This window comes from Coregonus clupeaformis, unplaced genomic scaffold (assembly GCF_020615455.1).
Source record: "Coregonus clupeaformis isolate EN_2021a unplaced genomic scaffold, ASM2061545v1 scaf0131, whole genome shotgun sequence".
NCBI classification, from domain to species: domain Eukaryota; kingdom Metazoa; phylum Chordata; class Actinopteri; order Salmoniformes; family Salmonidae; genus Coregonus; species Coregonus clupeaformis.
In genome coordinates this window covers 295893-321144 of record NW_025533586.1, presented here as the reverse complement: position 1 = coordinate 321144, position 25252 = coordinate 295893, and the positions used below count along the sequence as shown (strand labels likewise).

The following is a 25252-nucleotide window of genomic DNA, read 5'->3' as shown; positions in this document are numbered from 1 at the left end:
CACCCTGCCACTTTTTAAAAATAACATACTGGATCATGGTCTTGTAACTCTGCGGTCTGTTTGTTAATATGGCTTCTGACTGCTGGGAAAGGTTAAACTGTCTGAATAAAATAATCAACCTTTCCTGTCTGAAAACATGGTGCAACATTGTTGTACATACTTGGGGGTGTCAGGGTTTGTGAAAGCTTATTCACCTCGGGGCTCAACCAACCAGGAGGGCTTTGATGTGCCTGCTAACCAAGGGTAGTATTTGGGGACTGACTGGAGATAATCAAGGGTAGTATTTGGGGACTGACTGGAGATAATCAAGGGTAGTATAATAATAATAATATGCCATTTAGCAGACACTTTTATCCAAAGGGACTTACAGTCATGCGTGCATACATTTTTTTTGTGTATGGGTGGTCCCGGGGATCGAACCCACTACCTTGGCGTTACAAGCGCCGTAGGTTCCTGAGTGGCGCAGTGGTCTAAGGCACTGCATCGCAGTGCTAGCTGTGCCACTAGAGATCCTGGTTCGAATCCAGGCTCTGTCGCAGCCGGCCGCGACCGGGAGACTCATGGGCAGCGCACAATTGGCCTAGCGTTGTCCAGGGTAGGGGAGGGAATGGCCGGCAGGGATGTAGCTCAGTTGATAGAGCATGGCGTTTGCAACGCCAGGGTTGTGGGTTCGATTCCCACGGGGGACCAGTATGAAAAAAAAAAAATGTATTCACTAACTGTAAGTCGCTCTGGATAAGAGCGTCTGCTAAATTACTGAAAATGTAAAAATGTGCTCTACCAACTGAGCTACAGAGGACCACTAGTATCTGGGGGACTGACTGGGGATAGTCAAGGGTAGTATCTGGGGACTGGGGGGGCGGTTCTCACCTAAAGGCCCCTACTGGACTCTGCCCATACCAAACGTGTGGTCCACCATTTTCCCCTCATTGAGTTTGACTAGTGTTTTGAAGAGTTTTGGGGTATCATGTGGGCAGGAATTCCTGCCGCAGACCTATATATGTCTCACCCTTTCCCTGTATCCCTCCTCTACCCACTCTGTTACTTCGTTTGGTATTAATTAATTTGTGGATGTCTATCACACATTTTGTATGATATGTTATGAAGTTGCAAAACGTAATATATGTTACGAATTTGCAAAAAAGTATAATATGTTACGGATTCTAGCTAGGTGCTAGGTGGCTAACGTTGGCTAGCTGGCTAATGTTAGCTAGGCTAGGGATTAGGGTTAGGGGTTAGGGTTAAGGTTAGGGTTAAGTTTAGGAGTTAGGTTAATGGGTTAAGGTTAGGGTTAGGGGAAGGGTTTGCTAAAAGGGTTAAGGTTAGGGTTAGGGGAAGGGTTAGCTAAAAGGGTTAAGGTTAGGGTTAGGGAGAGGGTTAGCTAACATGCTAAGTAGTTGAAAGTTGCTAATTAGCTAAAATGCTAAAATTGTCCATGATGAGATTGCAACCTTTGGGTTGCTAGATGTTTATGTTATACTCCCACCCATACACCCTGGCCAACCACCCTACTTTCATTTTTGCCTTAAGTAACCATCTGTCTTATGTAACCATACCAAACGTAACATATCATACAATTTCAGCATCCCGGATTTACATTTACTATGTTACGTCTAGTCTATGAGACCAGGCTGCTGTACCCACTCTGTTACTTCCCCTCCTCTATTAGGATTTCACACTTACCTTTCAGTTCTTTCTCTTTTTCCACTGGTCACAGACGTTGCATGCATCAACCAATGGTTGCGTGCCACTTCATCGACTGTGGTTAGCTGATTCGATAAAAACCTAACCAGGAGTTGTAAGACCTGGAAAGCGTCAGCAACGCCTGGCTAGAGGAATGTGCCCTATGTGTTGAGGTTACATGGGGAGCTGTGTGTAGCAGGGCCTGAGTGATTAATCTGCCTGACAGACTGGCTGCCATAACAAACCGCTTGGCTCCTGTGATGTGTGACCAAGCGCAAACCAAACATGAAACATTCTGTTTTGTGGAAATTGAGTTAAGTGACAATGAGTTGGAGATGAGAGGAGGTCTGAGATGGGCTCTATACTCACAGTGGAAGAGATGAGGTATGGGATGGGCTCTATACTCACAGTGGAAGAGATGAGAGGAGGTCTGAGATGGGCTCTATACTCACAGTGGAAGAGATGAGAGGAGGTCTGAGATGGGCTCTAAACACACAGTGGAAGAGATGAGAGGAGGTCTGAGATGGGCTCTATACTCACAGTGGAAGAGATGAGAGGAGGTCTGAGATGGGCTCTAAACACACAGTGGAAGAGATGAGAGGAGGTCTGAGATGGGCTCTATACTCACAGTGGAAGAGATGAGAGGAGGTCTGAGATGGGCTCTAAACACACAGTGGAAGAGATGAGAGGAGGTCTGAGATGGGCTCTAAACACACAGTGGAAGAGATGAGAGGAGGTCTGAGATGGGCTCTATACTCACAGTGGAAGAGATGAGAGGAGGTCTGAGATGGGCTCTAAACACACAGTGGAAGAGATGAGAGGAGGTCTGAGATGGGCTCTAAACACACAGTGGAAGAGATGAGAGGAGGTCTGAGATGGGCTCTATACTCACAGTGGAAGAGATGAGAGGAGGTCTGAGATGGGCTCTATACTCACAGTGGAAGAGATGGACCGACTTTGGGAATCCCTGCTGTAGATGGAGCAACATCAGTAGTAGAGGTTGAGGTATGGTAGATCAGAGGTTGAGGTATGGTAGATCAGAGGTTGAGGTATGGTAGATCAGAGGTTGAGGTATGGTAGATCAGAGGTTGAGGTATGGTAGATCAGAGGTTGAGGTATGGTAGATCAGAGGTTGAGGTATGGTAGATCAGAGGTTGAGGTATGGTAGATCAGAGGTTGAGGTATGGTAGATCAGAGGTTGAGGTATGGTAGATCAGAGGTTGAGGTATGGTAGATCAGGAGGTTGAGGTATGGTAGATCAGAGGTTGAGGTATGGTAGATCAGAGGTTGAGGTATGGTAGATCAGAGGTTGAGGTATGGTAGATCAGAGGTTGAGGTATGGTAGATCAGAGGTTGAGGTATGGTAGATCAGAGGTTGAGGTATGGTAGATCAGAGGTTGAGGTATGGTAGATCAGAGGTCGAGGTATGGTAGATCAGAGGTTGAGGTATGGTAGATCAGAGGTTCAGGTATGGTAGATCAGAGGTTGAGGTATGGTAGATCAGAGGTTGAGGTATGGTAGATGAGAGGATGAGGTATGGTAGATCAGAGGTTGAAGTATGGTAGATCAGAGGTTGAGGTATGGTAGATCAGAGGTTGAGGTATGGTAGATCAGAGGTTCAGGTATGGTAGATCAGAGGTTGAGGTATGGTAGATCAGAGGTTGAGGTATGGTAGATGAGAGGATGAGGTATGGTAGATCAGAGGTTGAGGTATGGTAGATCAGAGGTTGAGGTATGGTAGATCAGAGGTTGAGGTATGGTAGATCAGAGGTTGAGGTATGGTAGATCAGAGGTTGAGGTATGGTAGATCAGAGGTTGAGGTATGGTAGATCAGAGGTTGAGGTATGGTAGATCAGAGGTTGAGGTATGGTAGATCAGAGGTTGAGGTATTGTAGATCAGAGGTTGAGGTATGGTAGATCAGAGGTTCAGGTATGGTAGATCAGAGGTTGAGGTATGGTAGATCAGAGGTTGAGGTATGGTAGATCAGAGGTTGAGGTATGGTAGATCAGAGGTTGAGGTATGGTAGATCAGAGGTTGAGGTATGGTAGATCAGAGGTTGAGGTATGGTAGATCAGAGGTTGAGGTATGGTAGATCAGAGGTTGAGGTATGGTAGATCAGAGGTTGAGGTATGGTAGATCAGAGGTTGAGGTATGGTAGATCAGAGGTTGAGGTATGGTAGATCAGAGGTTGAGGTATGGTAGATCAGAGGTTGAAGTATGGTAGATCAGAGGTTGAGGTATGGTAGATCAGAGGTTGAGGTATGGTATATCAGAGGTTGAGGTATGGTAGATCAGAGGTTGAGGTATGGTAGATCAGAGGTTGAGGTATGGTAGATGAGAGGATGAGGTATGGTAGATCAGAGGTTGAGGTATGGTAGATCAGAGGTTGAGGTATGGTAGATCAGAGGTTCAGGTATGGTAGATCAGAGGTTGAAGTATGGTAGATCAGAGGTTGAGGTATGGTAGATCAGAGGTTGAGGTATGGTAGATCAGAGGTTGAGGTATGGTAGATCAGAGGTTGAGGTATGGTAGATCAGAGGTTGAGGTATGGTAGATCAGAGGTTGAGGTATGGTAGATCAGAGGTTGAGGTATGGTAGATCAGAGGTTGAGGTATGGTAGATCAGAGGTTGAGGTATGGTAGATCAGAGGTTGAGGTATGGTAGATCAGAGGTTGAGGTATGGTAGATCAGAGTTTGAGGTATGGTAGATCAGAGGTTGAGGTATGGTAGATCAGAGGTTGAGGTATGGTAGATCAGAGGTTGAAGTATGGTAGATCAGAGGTTGAGGTATGGTAGATCAGAGGTTGAGGTATGGTAGATCAGAGGTTGAGGTATGGTAGATCAGAGGTTGAGGTATGGTAGATCAGAGGTTGAGGTATGGTAGATGAGAGGATGAGGTATGGTAGATCAGAGGTTGATGTATGGTAGATCAGAGGTTGAGGTATGGTAGATCAGAGGTTCAGGTATGGTAGATCAGAGGTTGAAGTATGGTAGATCAGAGGTTGAGGTATGGTAGATCAGAGGTTGAGGTATGGTAGATCAGAGGTTGAGGTATGGTAGATCAGAGGTTGAGGTATGGTAGATCAGAGGTTGAGGTATGGTAGATCAGAGGTTCAGGTATGGTAGATCAGAGGTTGAAGTATGGTAGATCAGAGGTTGAGGTATGGTAGATCAGAGGTTGAGGTATGGTAGATCAGAGGTTGAGGTATGGTAGATCAGAGGTTGAAGTATGGTAGATCAGAGGTTGAGGTATGGTAGATCAGAGGTTGAGGTATGGTAGATCAGAGGTTGAGGTATGGTAGATCAGAGGTTGAGGTATGGTAGATCAGAGGTTGAGGGATCAGAGGTTGAGGTATGGTAGATCAGAGGTTGAGGTATGGTAGATCAGAGGTTGAGGTATGGTAGATCAGAGGTTGAGGTATGGTAGATGAGAGGTTGAGTTGATGTATGGTAAATGATAGGTTGAGTTGAGGTATGGTAGTGAGAGGTTGAGTTGATGTACAGTGGATGAGAGGTTGAGTTGAGGTACGGTGGAACAACCTCTCCCACAACATCCGCAAGACCAAGAGGATATTGTGGACTACAGGAAACAGGAGCACACCCACATCCACATCGACGGGGCCGCAGTGGAGAGGGTCAAGAGCTCCCAGTTCCTCTGCGTCCACATCACTGAGAACTTAACATGGTCCTCTCATTCCAGCACAGTCGTGAAGAGGGCAAAACAACGCCTCTTCCCCCTCAGGGGGTTGAAGAGATTTTGCACGGGTCCTCAGGAACTTTTACAGGTGTACCATCAAAAGCATCCTGACTGGTTGATTGGTACGGCAACTACTCCACCTGCAACCGCAAGGCCCTACAGAGGGTGGTGCGGACGGCCCAGGGCATCACTGGGGGCGAGCTCCCAGCCATCCAAGACATTCATGCCAGGCAGTGTCTCAGAAAGGGCCGAAAAACTGCCAAGGATTCCAGCCACCAAAGCCAGCAGGCCTGGAGTGTCGGATCGCGGACCAACAGGCTCCGAAAGAGCATATTTCCCCAGGCTATTTTCAATAGCATAAAACTGTTGAATAGCTAGCTACCCCTGCCCTCACTCGCTCCCACAGACTATCCACATAGACTACCTGCACTGACTCTATGCCCATCCTCAGGTCTCTACCACTCAGCCACACACACCTACACTGACACTTCACACTCACATACACAAACTCACATATACACACTCATGCATCCATGCTCACACACTCTCTACTGACACCTCACATATACACACACACACTCACTCATTACCATGCACACTCCACATGTGCTGCCATAATTGCAGTGGTGGAAAAGTACCCAACTGTCATACTTGAGTAAAAGTAAAGATACCTTAATAGAAAATGACTCAAGTAAAAGTAAAAGTCACCCAGTAAAATTCTTTTTGAGTAAAAGTCTAAAAGTTTTTGGTTGAAAATATACTTAAGTATCAAAAGTAAATGTAATTGCAAAAATATACTTAAGTATCAAAAGTAAAAGCAAAAGTATAAATATTTTCAAAATCCTTATATTAAGCAAACCAGATGCCACCATTTTCTAGTTTTTTAAAATGTATTTACAGATAGCCAGGGGCACACTCCAACACTCAGACATAATTACAAACATGTGAGTTTAGTGAGTCCGCCAGATCAGAGGCAGTAGAGATGACCAGGGATTTTCGGTCGATACGTTTGTGAATTGGACTATTTTCCTGTCCTGCTAAGCATTCATAATGAAACAAGTACTTTTGGGTGTCAAAGAAAATGTATGGAGTAAAAAGTACAATATTTTCTTAAGGAATGTAGTGGAGTAAAAGTAAAAGTTGTCAAAAATATAAATAGTAAAGTACAGATACCCAAAAAAACGACTTAAGTAGTACTGTCACGCCCTGACTCAGGGGACTCTTATATGTTGAGTCAGGGTGTGTGTATTCTTTGTTTGTATATATTCTATGTTGTATATCTAGCATGTGTGGATCTATGTTGGCCGGTGTGGTTCCCAATCAGAGGCAGCTGGCGCTCGTTGTCTCTGATTGGGGACCATACTTAAGCAGCCTATTGGCACAGTCTAAGTTGTGGGATCTTGTTCCGTGTAAGGTATGTTGTGTGTGCTACCTTGGACTTCACGTGTCATTGGTTTATTGTTTTGTCGTGTGTTTATTCAGTGTAAATAAACATGTACGTATATCACGCTGCGCCTTGGTCTGACCCGTCCTTCAACGAACGTGACAGAAGATCCCACCAAACAAGGACCAAGCAGCGTGCCGAGAAGGAGCAAACGCCTGGGACTCAACAGGAGGTTACGTTAGTAGATGTCCTCCTCGGTTGGGGGAGAATTACGGAGGAGGAGGCCGTCCGTTACCGGAGGGCGATGAAAGAGGATGCCCAGGTAGGAGAGGAGAAACGGCGCCAACAGTGCCGACAACGGAGACCCGAGAGGCAACCCCAAGACCCGAGAGGCAACCCCCGCGTCGCCAGCCCGGCCCGGCCTGTTCCTGCTCCTCACACCAAGCCAGTGGTGCGTTTGTCCAGTCCGGCACGGCCCGTGCCCGTTCCACCGGTGCCTAGTCCGGCACCGGTCAGCTGCTCTACTCCGGAGCCAGAGCAGTCCGCTCCACCGGTGCCGTACATCACGCTGCGCCTTGGTCTAACCCGTCCTTCAACGAACGTGACAAGTACTTTCAAGTATTTTTACAAAAGTACTTTACACCACTGCATAATTGATTGATTGATTATAATGATTAATATTTGCATTAGTATTTATCCTGCTACCAGCCACTTTAACCCCGTTTTACATGTACATTCCTTCCTCAATCACTCCAGTACCCGAGCACATTGGAATACTGTGGATGAGGGGTTGAGTTGAGGTACTGTGGATGAAGGGTTGAGTTGAGGTACTGTGGATGAAGGGTTGAGTTGAGGTACTGTGGATGAGGGGTTGAGTTGAGGTACTGTGGATGAGGGGTTGAGTTGAGGTACTGTGGATGAGGGGTTGAGTTGAGGTACTGTGGATGAGGGGTAGATTTTATAAAGAATAAAAGCTTTACAGATGGTATACAGTAAGTTCACCTTAAATGACAAAGATGAATAAACACAGTTGTTGGTGTTCTTTGAAAGAGTCAGTTTGGCTAGAACAACCACTCTCCCCACGCACACCCTCTGGAGCAACAGAGTTCACTTTTCAGAAGCTCGTTGCAAAAATCGTGTTTAAAAACTGCAGTTATTTGACATTGGCCCTTCTCTCAATTGCACTCGGAGGAACAGGAGAAAATGGGAAAAGCACATGTTTAGATTCCATCGTAAATATCCACGATGGAAGATCAACTCTGCAATCCCCTCAACATGAAACCCCAAAACCCAGAACTGAAAAAATACACAAAACGCTCCAACATCATACAATATGTGGGCATTCGGTTGAATGAATGATGAATGGGCTTCAACAATGTGGTACCACATAAAACAGACCAGTTCATTGTGTTTGGTTGTCCTCACGCACACAAATGCAAGTTTCTCCCGAGCACAGAGCAGTGGCTCACATTCCAAAGGTTATAGAAGAGAATTCCCTAGTTCCCCATCCCAGTTAATGACATATCTCACTGCTTCAGACCGGCTTCTGTCTACTGAAAATACTATATAGATGTTGTTATTTAAACTCCTCATTTCAGCACCAACCATTGATGTCCTCTGTGAATCCCTATTAAACTTGAGCTGTTAAGAGAACGTCATTGTCAATTAATTGCATCCTGTTTAACAGCAAAGAGTGACATGTTTATGGGCTTCCTCCGCGCTTCACTGACCTCTGATATGTCTGCAAGGTGAGGATGTCACTAGGCTGGTGAGAGAAGGGAGTGATCTGATTGGAGCATCTGAGAGCAGTGGTGAGCTCTGTACTACAGTTCCATAGTTCTAGAATCTCATTCTTCTTTGTTGGCTGTTAGAATTAAGGTCAAACTGAAGTCAACGGGAGCTGGGACGTTGTTCTGCCTGTTTTAAATGTGCATCATTAAAAGTGAACCTTTAATTTCTGCAATTTACTGTGAAATAGTTTCCAGTTGTAATGCCGAATAGCAGATGGAATGTTGTTGTAATTATGTTTTTAAATGATTGTTCTGACCCATTTTTTCAAGAGGAGTGATCCAGCCAGCAAGACAAAGGGGAACACTGTGCAGACTGTGTAGTGGCCAGAGGAGTGTGTAGTCTCCTTATTCAACTGTCTAAACACCTCCCTCTGCAACTGGATCCTGTACTTCCTGATGGGCCGCCCCCATGTGGTAAGGGTAGGCAACAACACCTCTGCCACGCTGATCCTCAACAGGTGGGCCCCTCAGGGGTGCGTGCTTAGTCCCCGCCGGTACTCCCTGTTCCCCCACGACTGCGTGGCCAAGCACGACTTCAACATCATCATTAAGTTTGCTGACGACACAACAGTGGTAGGCCTGATCACAGATAACGATGAGACAGCATATAGGGAGGATGTCAGATGCACGGCAGTGTGGTGCCAGGACAACAACCTCTCCCTCAACTTGAGCAAGACAAAAGAGCTGATCGTGGACTACAGGAAAAGGAGAGCCGAACACGCCCCCATTCACATCGACGGGGCTGTAGTGGAGTGGGTCCAGAGTTTCAAGTTCCTTGTTGCCCACATCACCAACAAACTATCATGTCCAAATACACCAAGACAGTCGTGAAGAGGTCACGACAACACCTTTTCCCCCTCAGGAGACTGAAAAGATTTGGCATGGGTCCTCAGATCCTCAAAAGGTTAAACAGCTGCACCATCGAGAGCATCCTGACCGGTTGCATCACTTATATGGTTACATAAGACATATGGTTACTTAAGGCAAAAATGAAAGTAGGGTGGTTGGTCTGGGTAGATGGGTGGACTTCTAGCAACTCAAAGGTTGTGAGTTTAAATCTCATCACGGACAACTTTAGCAAAAATGAAAGTAGGGTTGTTGGTCGGGGTAGATGGGTGGACTTCTAGCAACTCAAAGGTTGTGAGTTTAAATCTCATTAGTCAGCTCAAATTAGCTTCACATTGTCAAAACAGGACAAAATACAGGACAAGAAACACATTCCATCTTTGGTTTAATTTCATCTCCCGGGTACCATTCATTTACACCTATGTACCAATTAATTTACACAAAGTAGATATCAGTTACAAAAGGCATAAATATATTATTACATAAAACCAATAATGCATAATTGTATTTACTGTGAGTGACAGTTCATACAATGCCATTGAATACTGTGTGAGTGACCATTTCACATCCATAAGAGTCGGTATTAATACCAAACGAACTCCTGCATTGGTATTGATACAAGCACTATCAAACCATGAGAGGGGAAGATAGACAACAACATCACAAACAAGCAATGCTCATTCAAAAATATGAACATATAGAAATGTGAGTAATTTGTTATGAAAAACTATATGACAATCCAGTGTAAAATGTATATGAAAAATGTATATTTGGCAGATTTCATTAAAATATACTGCCTGTATATAAAGATTTGTTCATAAGAAATATGAAACGTATCTTAAAAAGCTAAATAGGCAGAAACGTTTAGTCATTACCAACCCCCCCACAAAAAAATAAACATTGAGGAAGTGTCCAGAGGGAACATAGTGAGTAAGTTTCTCACTCTTCCTCTCTCTCCACAGGCTGTGGTAAAGCGTCTGGTCAAAACACTCAACAAGTAGGCTCACTGTAAGACCCACCCTCTAGCCCCTTTTTAAAAACACCTCAAATGAGAACCAGTCGTGGGTTTCCAGACCTCTGACTCTGTTACAATAAGAATAACACCTCACTAGTCCCGGCTTTCCTGGCGAAGAACAGATCCTCTTCTGTACAGTTTCTCTTTCTTCTCGCTCCCTCCTCCGTTCCCTCCTCCGTTCCCTCCTCCTACTCTCAATAATCCTGTTCTGCTATTTGGCTGATTGATGTGAGCTGTAATGTGGTCAAACTATTCCACAAACCCCGCTCCTCACAAGTCCACGTGTGGAAAACAGTCTTTTCTGACATTGTACATTATAAGAGACACTGTGAAGTTACTGTGTCTGTTTAGAGTTGATATTCTAGGGGCTTTATATTCCCTTTTAGTCAGCGCTGGTCCTCACAGCACACGCAAATATGTGACCCGTGAGTCCGTGCCCAGGTGGTTTTTGGCAAGGCACTTGTAGGTGCCAGAGTCTGCTGTGGTGGGTCTCTGGATGATCAGCGTGCCCTGAGGGTGGAGCAGCTCGCTGCCCGTGGGCCGCCCTTTCCCCGCCGTGGAGAGCACAGAGAGGTCAGGCAGCTCCCAGGTAATCTCCGGCTTTGGGATCCCGATGGCGGCACAGTTGAGCTGTATGGGCGCCGCCGCCATCGCTCTCACGGTGGGAGGGGGTCCCGTGGTGATGTGGGGAGGGTAGGCGATGATGATGACCGGCACTGTGAGAACTGCCTCGCCAGCGTCGTTCCGCGCCCGACACACATAGTTTCCCCGGTCATGGAGGGTTGTGTCCCTGACCACCAGGGTCCCATTCTCCATCAGCTGGTGGCGTCCATGGACCTGCGGCCTGGCCAGGGTGTGGCCTCCAGGGATGGTCCAGTAGATGCTGGGTCTGGGGCTGCCATCAGCCAGGCAGTGGAGGAACACAGGGTCCCCAGACACACTACGTATGATCCCTCTGGGCCTAGTGAGGATTAAGGGCTGCTGGCCCACCTCCATAACTATCAGCTTCTCAATGTAGCCTGCCGAGTTCTTAGCTGCACAGCGGTACTTCCCAGCATCCTCCTTGCTGGGGTTGTAGATGACGAAAGTTCCGTCGTTGCCTAGATGTTGGCGTGAGCCCCGGTCGGGGCCGCCGATGAAGCGGGTTCCGTTGGGTAGCAGCCAGATGATCTCTGGTGTCGGGTGACCGTCTGCAGAACAGTTCAGGACCGTGGTCTTCCCCATACGGGTCACCACTCTCTCGTTGAAGGGGTTCTTGAAGATGGGCCTTCGAAGCATGTCAGTGACCTCCAGCTGCACCACCATCACTGCCTCTCCGCCGTCGTTCCTCGCCATGCAGATGAACTCCGCCATGTCTGTTGGACGGACGTTCCGGAACTCCAGCGTTCCGTTGTGATGGACGTTGATCCTGCTGCCGAAGTACGGAGCGTTCAGGAAGATGTTATCCGGCATGATCCAGGTGATCTTGGGAGGCGGGTCTCCAGCGGCCTTGCAGTCTATGAACTTCCTGGAGTACTTGGTGGCCGTGTCTTTCACCACGGTCCTGTTCTGGTAGTAGCCGTTGATCACCGGAGGGTTGCCATAGATATCCATCTTGTAAACTTTGCTGTCGTCCCCAGCGGTGTTGCGAGCCATGCACACATACTCCCCAGCATCCACCAGCTTAACGTCCCGGATGTCCAGGGAGCCGTTGACGTGCATCAGATAGCGCTCGTTGGAGGCTGCAATCATGTCGTTAGTGGGGAGCATCCACAGGATCTTGGGCTTGGGCTCGCCTGTGGCTTCGCAGTCGAAGCGGATGTTGCCTCCAGGCTTCACCTGGGCGTAGGTCCGGCTGGGCGTCCGTATTCGTGGCGCTGCCATCACCACGGTGATGTGGACGTGCATTTCGTCCTTGCCCAGCTGGTTCTCAGCATAGCATGTGTAGTCGCCCTCCTCCGCCATGCCCACCTGTAGACAGACACAACACCAGCAGTTCAGAGTCAGAGGACTACAAAGACAGAGAAGGAATACATATTTAACCAATAAATACCGGACAATTATTTCTACAGAGTAGCAGGCCAATGTAAGATTACACACCTGATTAAGATAGAGCGTGCCATTGTCAAACAGGATGTATCGCCGTGCGCGTCCCCCGCCACTGCTGCTGTCTGACTGCAGGGCGCTGTTGACCATGGTGCCGTCCGGCAGGCCCCAGGAGATCTCTGGCTCCGGTGTCCCAGACGCCTTACAGTCCACCTTCAGGTCGTTGCCGTAGGGGACCTGCTTCTTACCGTACGTCTTGGGCTCGATCTTGGCCGGCTTCATGGACACAGTGACCTTCATGAGCTGGAGGTCGTCTCCCACCTTGCTGCGCGCCACACACAGGTATTCCCCAGCGTCCTTGTCACTCACAGAGTCCATGACCAGGGTGCCGTTGTCCAGGACCTGGATCCGGCTTCCCATCCTGGATAAATAGATAAGAAAGTATCATCATTTGAAGATAACGACACACAACAGATATAGCAGTGGAAAGAAAGAATGCAATTTTCTCAGATATAATATTGTTTTTTTCCCAATGCTTTTAAAAAAGTTAAAAAGATTACATTTCTTATGATTGATAACATTATGCAGAAGAACACTAGGCCATGTAGGGAGTATTTTCTGTTTTAATTGGAACATTCTGCAGCTTCTTCAGCAGCAGTCATGTCACCACACGAACAGTGTCTAATGACTTCTCCTCCTGTGGAGCATATATGTGCTCCTGCTTGGTACTACCATCCATCTCCATAAAACATACGTTGAGTGGTGTCCCAGTCCCTCAGATCTGAGCCTGCCCCACCCCACAGACTGTCCACTAGGTCCACTCATGGAACTGACACACAGAGACAGGGGGAGGGAGAGAGAGAGGCAGGAACAGAGAGATGACATTCTCACAGGGCCAGACAGGCTGACAGCAGATCAGCATAAGTGCATTTCACCTGGGTCTGTCTTTTATCAAGGCCGTTGGCAATGACTCACAATACAGGTTTGTTCCGAATCCTACTACAGTTGCAGAAACTAATAAAACACTAATAGAAAACATGTCAGGGTTGCCAAGCCAGCCACCATAAGTTTAAAATCGGACAAGAAACACAGGGAGGGGAAAGCATTCCACTAAGTGTAATTATTTACGTAATGCAGCTAATGAAATGGGAGGGGGGGGGGGGATAATGATTCAATGAACTGACCAGTGAATCAAACCATTAGACGCTGCCTTTTTCTACAGTTACATTCACAAAGGAAGCGTTGTGGTGTTTTTTCCCAATGTGCTACATAAGTCTCTTTTACGAAATACGTCCAATATCTATTTATTTTTATTTTCAGTGGTTGCATGCAGAGAGGATACATGGCAGAATGTCAGCTACATTATTAGGAGCAATATAAAGTCCTCCACCAGAATGCCAATGTTCTTCTGTTTCTCTCATGTTCCTCTTTAAAGAGCTCTGACTGGGTCCTAGCTCAAATAAAATACAACTTGTTCATGTTGATATCCAGTCTAAATGCCGTCGTCTTGCCTTGTTATTTTGGCAAATACCCCCTCAGTTACTCTGGTCTCAGGTTTTCCCCAGCTAAGAACCACTGCTAATGGAGAAAACATTGAGAGGCTGAATAAGGTCATTCATTCTGGGTCATATTCATTGGGTTTAACAGCATGCTAAGGCTTGTCATGAGATGACATGTTATGGGTTCATTGGAAGACAATAGTATACCTTTTGTCCTTGGAGAGATTCCATCTCATTAACATGCAGCTTTAGATCAGATGCTGCCAACGTTTAGTTAATGCTAATGATGTTTAGAGGTGCCGTCTGAATATCAATTCAAAGGAAACTTTTTCCCAGATAGGTCCAAACATTCCCTTGCGTGCATGTTGAAATTTTTATACTGAAACGAAAAAAAAATTGCCTGTATAAATTGAAATATTATTGTCACCACAACCATAATATCAGTCTTAGAGGACGGGGACACTGGCACGCTATTCTTTCCAAAACAAAGTCCACTGTTAATTATAAACACACTCAGACAAAGCAAGCCAAACATCCTTTTCCTTCCAACTGATGCTTTGATTTTCAGATCTAAACGACTTCACATGCAGCTCCAGTTTCTTCTAGATTCCATTAATCATGATAATACCCTTTCCATTGAGTTATCAGATCTGTCACACCTTAAATCCACACGCTCAAGGAGCTCAAGCATCTTATTCACCTTCTCTCCTGATGTTAAACACATGGGGATCGACTAATCTGATTATAAAAACACCAACACCATTATTCCCCACTTTAGGGGTAGCACCCTGAGGGTCAATGCAGGAAGCTGAAAATGAAGGGAAAATGAAGACCCTAAACCAGAAGTTTAAAATGAAAACTGAGATACTGTACAGTATAACAGAACAGTCTTTACATGATGTGTTCTGTCTGTCTTTTATTTTCTCTGTTTTCAATCCACGTTTGTGTACATTTTCAAATATCCAGGGTTGCATGGATGGACTAACTCAATCTTATACTGGAGAGGCATGAGAACCCCAGTCTTGGCTCTCTGCACTGGAAACACAACTAAATCATTTGGGGAGAAGTTACAATAATGTATATTTTGTTGTGTTTAAACAGCTGTGTTGTAGCACGGAGAACCTGGATACCTTTCAGTGTGTGTGCATGTTTATCTGCATGTGTGTGGTTGTGCCTGTATGTCTCAGAATAGTCTGTGTGATTACGTGTGCATTACAGATTATGTCCTCATTACCTGTGCCACTGGTCCACCACAGCCTTGGACGGTAGTCTCCAGATGATCCTGGGTTTGGGGTCCCCGGTGGCCGAGCAGTTCAGCCTCAGCTGGTCCCCGTACAACAGCTCCGTCCTGCGGTGTGACGCCACCACGATCTGAGGAGGCATCTCCTTCTTCTCCACCGTCAGCGTCACCACCCTGCGCTCTGACCCAGTAGAGCTGGTGGTGATGCACTCGTACTTCCCGCTGTCCGCGGTGGCCGTATCGGTCAGGTGGAGCGTCCCGTTAGCGAACACTGACACCCTGGGGTCCACAGAGGGCTTCAGGGGCCGCACCGCCGTTCCATCGTAGAGGACCCAGTGCACGGTGGGCTGGGGGCTGCCCTGAGCGGTACAGGGTAACAACAAGCTCTGACCCACACCGGCCTGGACCTGCTGTCGTTTGGTCTCCAGGATGCCAGGGGGTGCTGCCACCACCTGCAGTCTGACAGTGGCAGTGTCGGCTCCAGCTGGGTTACTGGCGATGCACTTGTAGTGGCCCCGGTCATACACAGAAACCTCCTTGATGAGCAGAGTGCCCTCTGGGGTCACTGACACCCTGGGGCCCGAGTTGTGGCCCCTGACTTGGGTGCGGTTGGCCAGGATCCAGGAGACCAGAGGGGTGGGGCGGCCCTCCGCCTTGCACTTCATCTCCACTGTCTTCCCTGAGTGGGACTTGATCTCCCGTACCTTGGGCTCCAGGATGCGTGAGGGGTAGGCCACCACGGACAGGGTGACCAGGAGCTTGTCCGACCCCCGCTCGTTCTCAGCCAGGCAGAGGTACTGGCCACGGTCTTTGATGTTTGCATTCTGAATGGATAGAGTGCCGTTCTGGAACACCTCAAACTTGCCCATCTTGCCGTTGATGGTCATTGTGCTTCCTAAAAGGGGGGGGGAGAGAGAGAGAGAAAGAGAAAGAGAAAGAGAAAGAGAGAGAGAGAGAGAGAGAGAGAGAGAGAGAGAGAGAGAGAGAGAGAGAGAGAGAGAGAGAATATATAAATGAACATACAGCATAACTTTATTCCAAAGTAGTTTTATAACATGCTAAATATCTACATCCTGTTATTTTCCATACCTGTGCTTGAAGAAAAGCGTTTCCAGCTGATGGTGGGTTCAGGGCTGCCCGCGGCCTCACAGGGCAGGAAGGCGTCTGAGTTGGACAGGACAGTGAAGCTGGCCGCGTTGCCTCCCACTATCCTGGCCTTGGTGGGCATGTCCCTGGTGGACGGCTCAAAGCCCACAATGTTAGCGGTTGTCGTATCATAGCCGGTGATGTGAGTATAGGCGTTGGAGATGGCATTGTCTATGTCCTTGCTGCTGTAGGGGGCATTGGTGTGCCCCTGCTCTGCTTCCAGAACAGTCAGTGTGTCAAAGGTCAGGGTCTTGTCTGGGCCTCTGCTGGCCCTGTTGCTGGACACCTTGGGCCTGGTTCTCCTGATCATGGGTCTCTGTGTGATCTGGTAACGGCTATATCTCCCTGACGGGAGCCTGATGTTAGTGTTCACTCTGATGGAGTTGGTGTTAGTCTGGATGCGGGTTGATGATGTAATGTAAGGCCTTGAGGTGGTGGTTGGATAAGGTGTGATGGAGGTTATTCTGGGCCTGGTGGTGGAAGTGTAGGCTCGTGGGCGGTTAGTGGTGGACTCCATCTCATCTGTCCAGTTCTCATTATCGTATGAGTCGGAGTCTGTGGTGGTTTTCCCCTTAGAGGTCATGTCAGTGGACACAGTCACTGCAGACCTATCTGATTCTCTGGAGGGCGTGTACAGGGGCTTGGAGACGGAGACGGTCCGTGCAGGATATGTGGTGGTCTCCATGGTGGTTTCCATGGTGGTTTCCATGGTGGTTTCCATGGTGGTTGAAGGCTCTGTTGTTTCCATGGTGGTTGAAGGCTCTGTTGTTTCCATGGTGGTTGAAGGCTCTGTTGTTTCCATGGTGGTTGAAGGCTCTGTTGTTTCCATGGTGGTTGAAGGCTCTGTTGTTTCCATGGTGGTTGAAGGCTCTGTTGTTTCCATGGTGGTTGAAGGCTCTGTTGTTTCCATGGTGGTTGAAGGCTCTGTTGTTTCCATGGTGGTTGAAGGCTCTGTTGTTTCCATGGTGGTGCTGGGGGCTTCGGTAGTTGTTGTGGTTTTTTTAAAAGGCCTCCTGCCCCTGAAAGGCCTCCTGCCCCCTGACCCTCCATTTGGTCTCCGGTTTCCCCCAAATCTATGGGATAGATACCCCCCTGACCCTCCAGATTCAGACCCAGAGGACGAGGCCTCATCTGTGTCTTCTCTTGGGGCAGGTTTTTCTGTGGGTGGGGAGGCGATGGTCTGGGTGTCAGGGGAAGACTCTGTGGTGGTGGAGGACCTGTAGTCATAGGCTGGGGCTGTAGTTCCACGGCTAGTGGCAGGCTGGGGTGTGGTCGAGGCCTCAGAGTCAGGCCATGAATCCCCATAGTCATCGTCTGATGAGCTCTCTGGGGTCTCTCTGTGTTTACCTGCTCTAGACGGTGACTCGGTCACAGGTTCAGCCAGAGACCGCTGGGTGGGCAGTGCAGTTGTGGTTGTAGTTGTGGTGGTGGTGGTGGTGGTGGTGGGCTTGACCGTTGTTGAGCCCTCTGTGGTGGTTGAGGTCCTGGCTGGTTTACGTAGTCTGTTGACTATTTCCCTCTGCCTGTCCCTGTTCCCAACCAGCCTGCCCCAGTTGATCTTACCACGGACGACCTTGGAAGCAGTTGTGGTTGTGATGGTGGAGGTTGTTGGTTCATCTGTTGTGCTCGTCATAGGATCGTGTGTTGGGTCAGAGTCTGGGGCTTTAGTGGAGGTCATGTAGCTGCTGGATACCTCACCTCTGGACTGAGAGGAGGTGGGCTGGGTGGTGGTGGGGGACTGAGAGTGAGTGAGGGTGGGCTGGGTGGTGGTGGTGAGGGCCTCTGTTGAGTATGTGGTGGTGGGAGTGTCCAATGTTGTAGAGATGGGTCTCTCTGTTCTTCCTAGAGAGTAGCTAGGGACGTTGGGAGATCTAGGCAATGTTGTTGGTACGACGACCCGTTGACCACCTGTCTTCTTCTCGTCCTCATCACAGTCACAGTCTGAAAAAGCAACAACAATAACAATCATCATCATCATCATCATCATGGCTAGCATCTTCATCATCATCATCATCATGGCTAGCATCATCATCACCATTATCATCATCATCATCATCATCATCACCACCATCATGGCTAGCATCATCATCATCATCATCATCACCATTATCATCATCATCATCATCATCACCATCATCATGGCTATCATCTTCATCATCATATTTTGGTTCTTCCTCATGGCTCAAGGCTCTCACCAACAAAGATAATGTCAACATCAAAGACAAGAAAATACATATCATATTTCAACAACATGCCATAACGTACCTGTGGTCAGCTCCGTAGTGTAGGGTACTGTGTTGTTGCCTTGTGTCTTCACAATGTTGGGCTGTTTGAGTTTGTTCAGGATGGACTGAATGTCTGTGATCCGGTTGGGCTTGATGAACCTCCTCCTGCCAGGGAAGTTCCTCCTCCGGCCCCCTCCTCCTCCTCCTCTTCCTCTGCCCTTCTTAGGGGGGATGATGTGGATCTGCTGGCGGGAGATGATTGTGGAGCCTGCAGGCAGATGGGGGGACTTGATCCTCTGGGTGGTGTGGAAGGTGATCTCATCCTGCTCTCTCTCGGTGGTGGTGACCGCAGTGAAGGTGGTCTGGCTGTCTGGGTCAGTGGCTGTGTGCATCTCAGGCTCTCTCGGGGGTGATCTGGGACTGTCCATCATGGGGGTGACGTTGGGGTCGGTGAGGAGTGATAGCGCCGCCCCGGTGGAGGTCTCTGGTTCTGCAGGTGCTTCTCCGGAGAACAGGATCTGGGTTTCGTCTGTGATGTTGGTCACGGTGAGGAGGAGCGTGACAGGTTGCCTCAGAGGTACTGTCGTGTTCCTCTCCAGAGAGTACGACTCACCACTAGACCCACTAGACCCACTAACCCTGGGGCTGTATTGAAAGACGGCCTCACCCTGAGTTTCACTGATACTCCCTGTGCTGTGGCTGCTGTGGGTGAATGTGGACTCGATGGGTGTGGCGTCTGACCGGGTGTATGACTCTGTCGTCACTGTCGTCACTTTGTCAGTATTTTCTGTTGTTACAGTGAAACTAGTCCGACTGTCATCTGGGATCTCCATGGTTGTCATGACACTGGTTTCACCGTTCTCGGTGGTTGCCATGACATTATTCTGATTGTTTAAATTCTCTTTGCTTGCAGTTACACCCATCTTACTTTCATCTGGAGTATCTGGGGTTGGCATGACGCTGCTTGGTAAAACAATGAGTCGGTCTTCATGAGACAGCCCCTCCCCAGAAGCAGCATCCCCGTCCCCATACATCGCAGGCTCTGAATCTCCTTTTTCTTTCTCCGTCTTTGTTGTTGAACCACCTTGAGCCTTCTTCATGAACTCTGCAAATCTCTGGGGGTCTACTTTCCTGGAGGCTTGATCAAAGACCCTCCTGTTGCTCCATATACGTCTGCTGCTGGCTGGGCCACTCCTCCTCCTCCCCCCAGAGCCCCCTGATCCTCTGCCGTGAGAGGAGGACCTGAGTCTGGGGTAGGGCCTGTCTGACGTGAGGGTCCTGGACTCCTGGATGGTTCTGGAGGAAGGTACCTCACTGCGGGAATCCTCCCCCTCCTCTATGTCCCCGTCAACCCCAACCTCCGCCCCTGACCCCTCTCTATCCACCACCGTCACCTTCCTGGACCCCTCCCCAGTGACAGTCACCTGGGACGTCAACAGGTCCACCCCCAGGTAGTTAGCATTGAGACACCTGTAAAATCCCCGGTCTCTGGAGGTCAGATCTTTTATTCCTAGAGTCCCGTTCCTATAGAGCTTCCTGTTCCCATAGGATTTATCCAGAACTGTGTGGTCAGGTAGAATCCACTGGACCGAGGCCTCAGGGTTGCCTGCAGACCCACAGTCTAGAACCAAACTCTGGCCCAGAGGCCGTGAGAGCTTGACCCCGTTGACCTCCTCCTCCTCCACATCGGGAGACAGCACCGTGACCCGGAAGCTGAGCACGTCTGCGTCCAGGTAGTTAGTGGCGATGCAGCGGTAGAGCCCAGTGTCTGAAGTGTCTGTTCCTCTCAGGGTGAGCCTCCCATCAGCTGTGATCACTATCCTGCGGTCCTCGCTGGAGTAGGGCGCCCGCACCTTACTGCCGTCCGACAAGATCCACTCTACAGAGGGCTTTGGCACCCCAAAGGTCTGGCAGTTGAGTTCCACTACCCCACCTTTAATTACAACAAGAATCACATCAATAAAATTGCTTTTTAATGCACATTGCTATATTGTAGCTCTGAAAGTATGTTACATTCATTATATGGACACATTTCTGCCCATCCACTACACATTGTGTACTGTAGGACCCACCTATGAGGACAGCGTGCTCAGTCTGGGTCTGGTTGTCTCGTTTGATGATGGTCCAGCTGTAACGGTCCCTCCTCTGCGACACCTTGTTCTCAACACGCAGGTTGACCACTGACCTGTACTTAATGTGCAGGGTGGAGAATGTGGTCGTGGTGCGGTCCAGCTGAAAGTTGACCTCTCCCTGCATCAACCACGCGGGTGAAGCCTTAATCTCAGCCACAATGTCTGTGTGGATTTCATCATGTCCCTCCTTTGGTCTGATCTGGCTGTACTTGTAGATCATGTCTGGGGTCCTGGAGAGCATCAGCCCTCTCTCCAGCCTCATGGGCACGTCACTGTACGTAGCCAGGATGCGCCAGAGCTGCTGGATGTGCTCATAGTCAATATTACAGACCAGCCATGTAGAGACGGTGACGGAGAGCATGGTGACGTTATTCTCCCCCTCCTCCACCTGGGTTAGAGTCATGTTCTCCATGGCTGACGGTCTCTGGACCGTGCAGGTAAGGCTGGCGTCATTGTGGAACTGAGCTGTCAGGTTCATCTGCAGAGATCCGACGGGGGCGATGAAGTCTCGGGGGGAGACGGGGGTGTAATCCCCCTCGTCCAGGCTGATGTTCCTCTGCTTCAGATGGGGGTGGATCCAGGGCTTGGTACAGGTGAAGGCATCATGCGGAAGCTGAGTTAGGATCCTGCCTCTAGAGGGAGCGGGGGTTTCACAGACGGGGCAGGCCTGACCTCTGGCATACTTCCTGTCTCGCTTGCATTTCAGCACAGCTGAAAAACAAGTTCATTACCTGAATTTATATTTCAATTTTTATGTCATGATTTAATAGGGGTTGGTTCCCTAATTTCCATGTTTTACGCTCCTTCAAAATGTTGTTTATGATACTGCTCTAAATCACAAAGTTGGTTTTAAGAAATAATCAATGAGTATCTGGATTTAGATCTATTTACATTTGCTTTGTCATTATTTGATAAAACAGTAGAGTCTTTGTTCCTGTCTTTTAGTATTTTTAAGTATCACTTCATGAATATTAAATTAAATATTAAATATTATTATTAAATATATCATGTCATGCTGAGATTGAAAAAGTGAAAAAGCTGTATTTCCAACAATCTGTCTTCTTTGGACAAGCATGGTTTTCCTGTTGGAGGTTGTCTCACGCAACATCACTTTACTGAATAAATAAATAAACGTTTCACTCTGTACCCTGGTACCATTCCCATATGGTCCATTTTATGTACAGTAACTGCCACACTGTAAACCCGAACAGTACTATTCAATAATTGGATTAAGTTCTGTAAACATAATATATGTGAAAACGTTGTAATAACATAACTGTTTTAACATGCACCTCACTTTTTTTATTCAGATGAAATGTATCTGAGAGTTTATGTAAACAGGACTTCTGATTATAGATTGACAGGCACACATATCTATCAAGTTTGACCTTGATTACATCTGACGTCATATACGTCAACGTTCAAAGGCACGCATGTGGCATTTCAAAATCTTTCCAAAATGGTGGACGGTCCCCGCGACAGTGGATACTTTCTTAATGGTAAAAATGTATTAATGATTATAAACTGTATTGTGCGTGTATGATTTTTCGAACGGATATCTGTCAAGCTAGCAATCTGGTTAACTGGAAAGTGCCAGTCAGGGCTAGCGTTAGCAAGTTAGCTAGGCACCAGGTAGGTTAGCTGGCTAGAGCTAACGTTAGCTAGCTAACGTTAGATAGTATGATTTGAAAATGAAGGTGGTGGGGAAGTAATGTTAGGTAGCGTTGATGATACATAATCAGTTTAAAGAAATTAATGAAAGCTGGAAATTAAATGCAGGTAAGCCAAGAACCGGGAGCGTGCGTGACATATAAAGGTGACTGGAGTCAGATTTGTCTCTGCTGGAGTGGACTTCACCAGCTACAAACGAATACACGAGCTACAAACAAATACAAGTGCGCACTGTCCCCTGAGGGATCACGCGGTAAGTTAATTACTTCGCTTCGATAGGTAACGGTAGCTATACATTTTAATGTTTGAACAGTATTTGTGTGGTAGCGTTTCATTGGAGAATATAGCCATTGTCAAGATCTCTATCCCTATCCGAATTGTAAAATGCGCCAAACACGTTAGCTAGCCAGTTAACTCACCAACGCGCTGTAAAAAATAGTTGATGGATAACGTTAACTAGCTAGTTGCTTAAACATAAGGATTTTGGTGTCATATGTGATGATTCTTTTCTGAAGCATATTATGTAAAATGTGCTTATTAGCTACGCCATGATTCCTGTTTATGTGCAACTATGTTGGCTTGCTAGCAACGCTACTTGTCTAGCTTGCTAGCTGTCTGCAATTGCTGAGTGCAACATGACAGGTGCACAAAATGGCGCAGCCTAAACTTGATTCAATGGCATGCTGCCTAATTCAAAAGCAGTACTTAGATTTCTGAAAGTTAAAACTAATCCTGAATTATTTATGTACTATTCAAATAACATATGCCTATTTTTTGACGTTGATAAAAAAAATAAAAAAAAATAAAGTTATGAATATCGTTTTCTGTAATTCTCTGATTCAACAGTACTAGGCCTACATCATTTTAAATTCTTACTTACAAGCCCTTAACCAACAATGCAGTTTTAAGAAAAATAAGTGTTAAGTAAAAAATATATAAATAAAAATAATTAAAGAGCAGCAGTAAAATAAAATAACAGTAGCGAGTCAATGTGCGGGGACACAGGTTAGTCGAGGTAATTGAGGTAATATGTACATGTGGGTAGAGGTAAAGTGTCTATGCTTAGATAATAAACAGAGAGTAGCAGCAGCGTAAAAGAGGGGGGGGGGCTTTTGGACCTAGACTTGGTGCTCCGGTACCGCTTGCCATGTGGTAGCAGAGAGAACAGTCTATGACTAGGGTGGCTGGAGTCTTTGGACATTTTTAGGGCCTTCCTCTGACACCACCTGGTAAAGATGTCCTGGATGGCAGGAAGCTTGGCCCCAGTAATGTACTGGGCCGTACACACTACCCTCTGTAGTGCCTTGCGGTCTGAGGCCAAGCAGTTGCCATACCAGGTGGTGATGCAACCAGTCAGGATGCTTTCGATGTTGCAGCTGTAGAACTTTTTGAGGATCTGAGGACCCATGCCAAATCTTTTCAGTCTCCTGAGGGGGAATATACTTTGTTGTGCCCTCTTCATGACTGTCTTGGTGTGTTTGGACCATGATAGTTTGTTGGTGATGTGGACACCAAGAAACTTGAAGCTCTCAACCTGCTCCACTACAGCCCCGTCGATGAGAATGGGGGCTTGCTCTGTCCTCCTTTTCCTGTAGTCCACAATCATCTCCTTTGTCTTTGTCACGTTGAGGGAGAGGTTGTTTTCCTGGCACCACACGGCCAGGTCTCTGACCTCCTCCCTATAGGCTGTCTCATCATCGGTGATCAGGCCTACCACTGTTGTGTTGTCAGCAAACTTAATGATGGTGATGGAGTCGTGCTTGGCCATGCAGTCATGGGTGAACATGGAGTACAGGAGTGGACTGAGCACGCACCCCTGAGGGGCCCCCGTATTGAGGATCAGCTTGGCAGATGTGTTGTTACCTACCCTTACCACCTGGGGGTGGCCCATCAGGAAGTCCAGGATCCAGTGTCAGAGGGAGGTGTTTAGTCCCAGGGTCCTTAGCTTAGTGATGAGCTTTGAGCGCACTATGGTGTTGAACGCTGAGCTTGAGTCAATGAATAGCATTCTCACGTAGGTATTCCTTTTGTCCAGGTGGGAAAGGGCAGTGTGGAGTGCAATAGAGATTGCATTATCTGTGGATCTGTTGGGGCAGTATGCAAATTAGAGTGGGTCTAGGGTTTCTGCGATAATGGTGTTGATGTGAGCCATGACCAGCCTTTCAAAGCACTTCATGGCTAAAAACGTGAGTGCTACATGTCGGTAGTCATTTAGGCAGGTTACCTTAGTGTTCTTGGGCATAAGGAATATGGTGGTCTGCTTGAAACATGTTGGTATTACAGACTCAGTCAGGGACAGGTTGAAAATGTCAGTGAAGGCACTTGCCAGTTGGTCAGTGCATGCTCGGAGTACACGTCCTGGTAATCCGTCTGGCCCTGCGACCTCGTGAATGTTGACCTGTTTCAAGGTCTTACTCACATTGGCTATGGAGAGCGTGATCACACAGTCGTCTGGAACAGCTGATGCTCTCATGCATGCTTCAGTGTTGCTTTCCTCGAAGCGAGCATAGGAGTAATTTAGCTCGTCTGGTAGGCTTGTGTCACTCGGCAACTAGCGGCTGTGCTTCCCTTTGTAGTCCGTAATAGTTTGCAATCCCTGCCACATCCGACGAGCGTCGGAGCAGGTGTAGTACGATTCAATCTTAGTCCTGTATCTTCTATGCTGAGATTGACCATCACAGACAGAGGGCATCGAAGACTGGAAGGACTGCTGATGCTTTGGTTGACAATCTGAGGTATCATGATCTACAGGTAAGACAGAGGACTACACATTGCACTGGAATCAGATCTTTGTCCATTGCAAATATCAACTACTTATCAAACCTTGAGGGGAGATTTCCCAGACACAGATTAAGCCTGGTCCTGGACTAAAATAATGTTCTATGGAGATTCTCCATT

At 47.6% G+C, this 25252-nt stretch overlaps 1 protein-coding gene across 1 annotated transcript; it reads right to left on the bottom strand.

Annotated features, from left to right (window-relative positions):
• Nucleotides 1–9769: 9769 nt before the first annotated feature.
• Nucleotides 9770–19874, bottom strand: LOC121566849 (immunoglobulin superfamily member 10-like). Its single transcript, XM_041876729.1, has 5 exons — nt 18592–19874; nt 16270–18267; nt 15175–16075; nt 12496–12862; nt 9770–12366 (listed from the first exon to the last, which is right to left on the bottom strand). The coding sequence occupies exons 1-5, from the start codon at nt 19649–19651 to the stop codon at nt 10816–10818; spliced, it is 5877 nt and encodes a 1958-aa protein (XP_041732663.1). The 5' UTR covers nt 19652–19874; the 3' UTR covers nt 9770–10815.
• Between the last annotated feature and the right edge of the window lie 5378 nt (nt 19875–25252).

Excerpts from the sequence above, each read along its gene's own strand:
- LOC121566849 (XM_041876729.1), bottom strand. The coding sequence starts at position 19,651 with ATGAAGAAGGCTCAAGGTGGTTCAACAACAAAGACGGAGAAAGAAAAA. Across the intron at positions 16,076-16,269 it reads ACGCTTTTCTTCAAGCACAG|GAAGCACAATGACCATCAAC; the intron begins GTATGGAAAATA and ends CCCCCCTTTTAG. Across the intron at positions 12,367-12,495 it reads GCACGCTCTATCTTAATCAG|GTGGGCATGGCGGAGGAGGG; the intron begins GTGTGTAATCTT and ends GTCTGTCTACAG.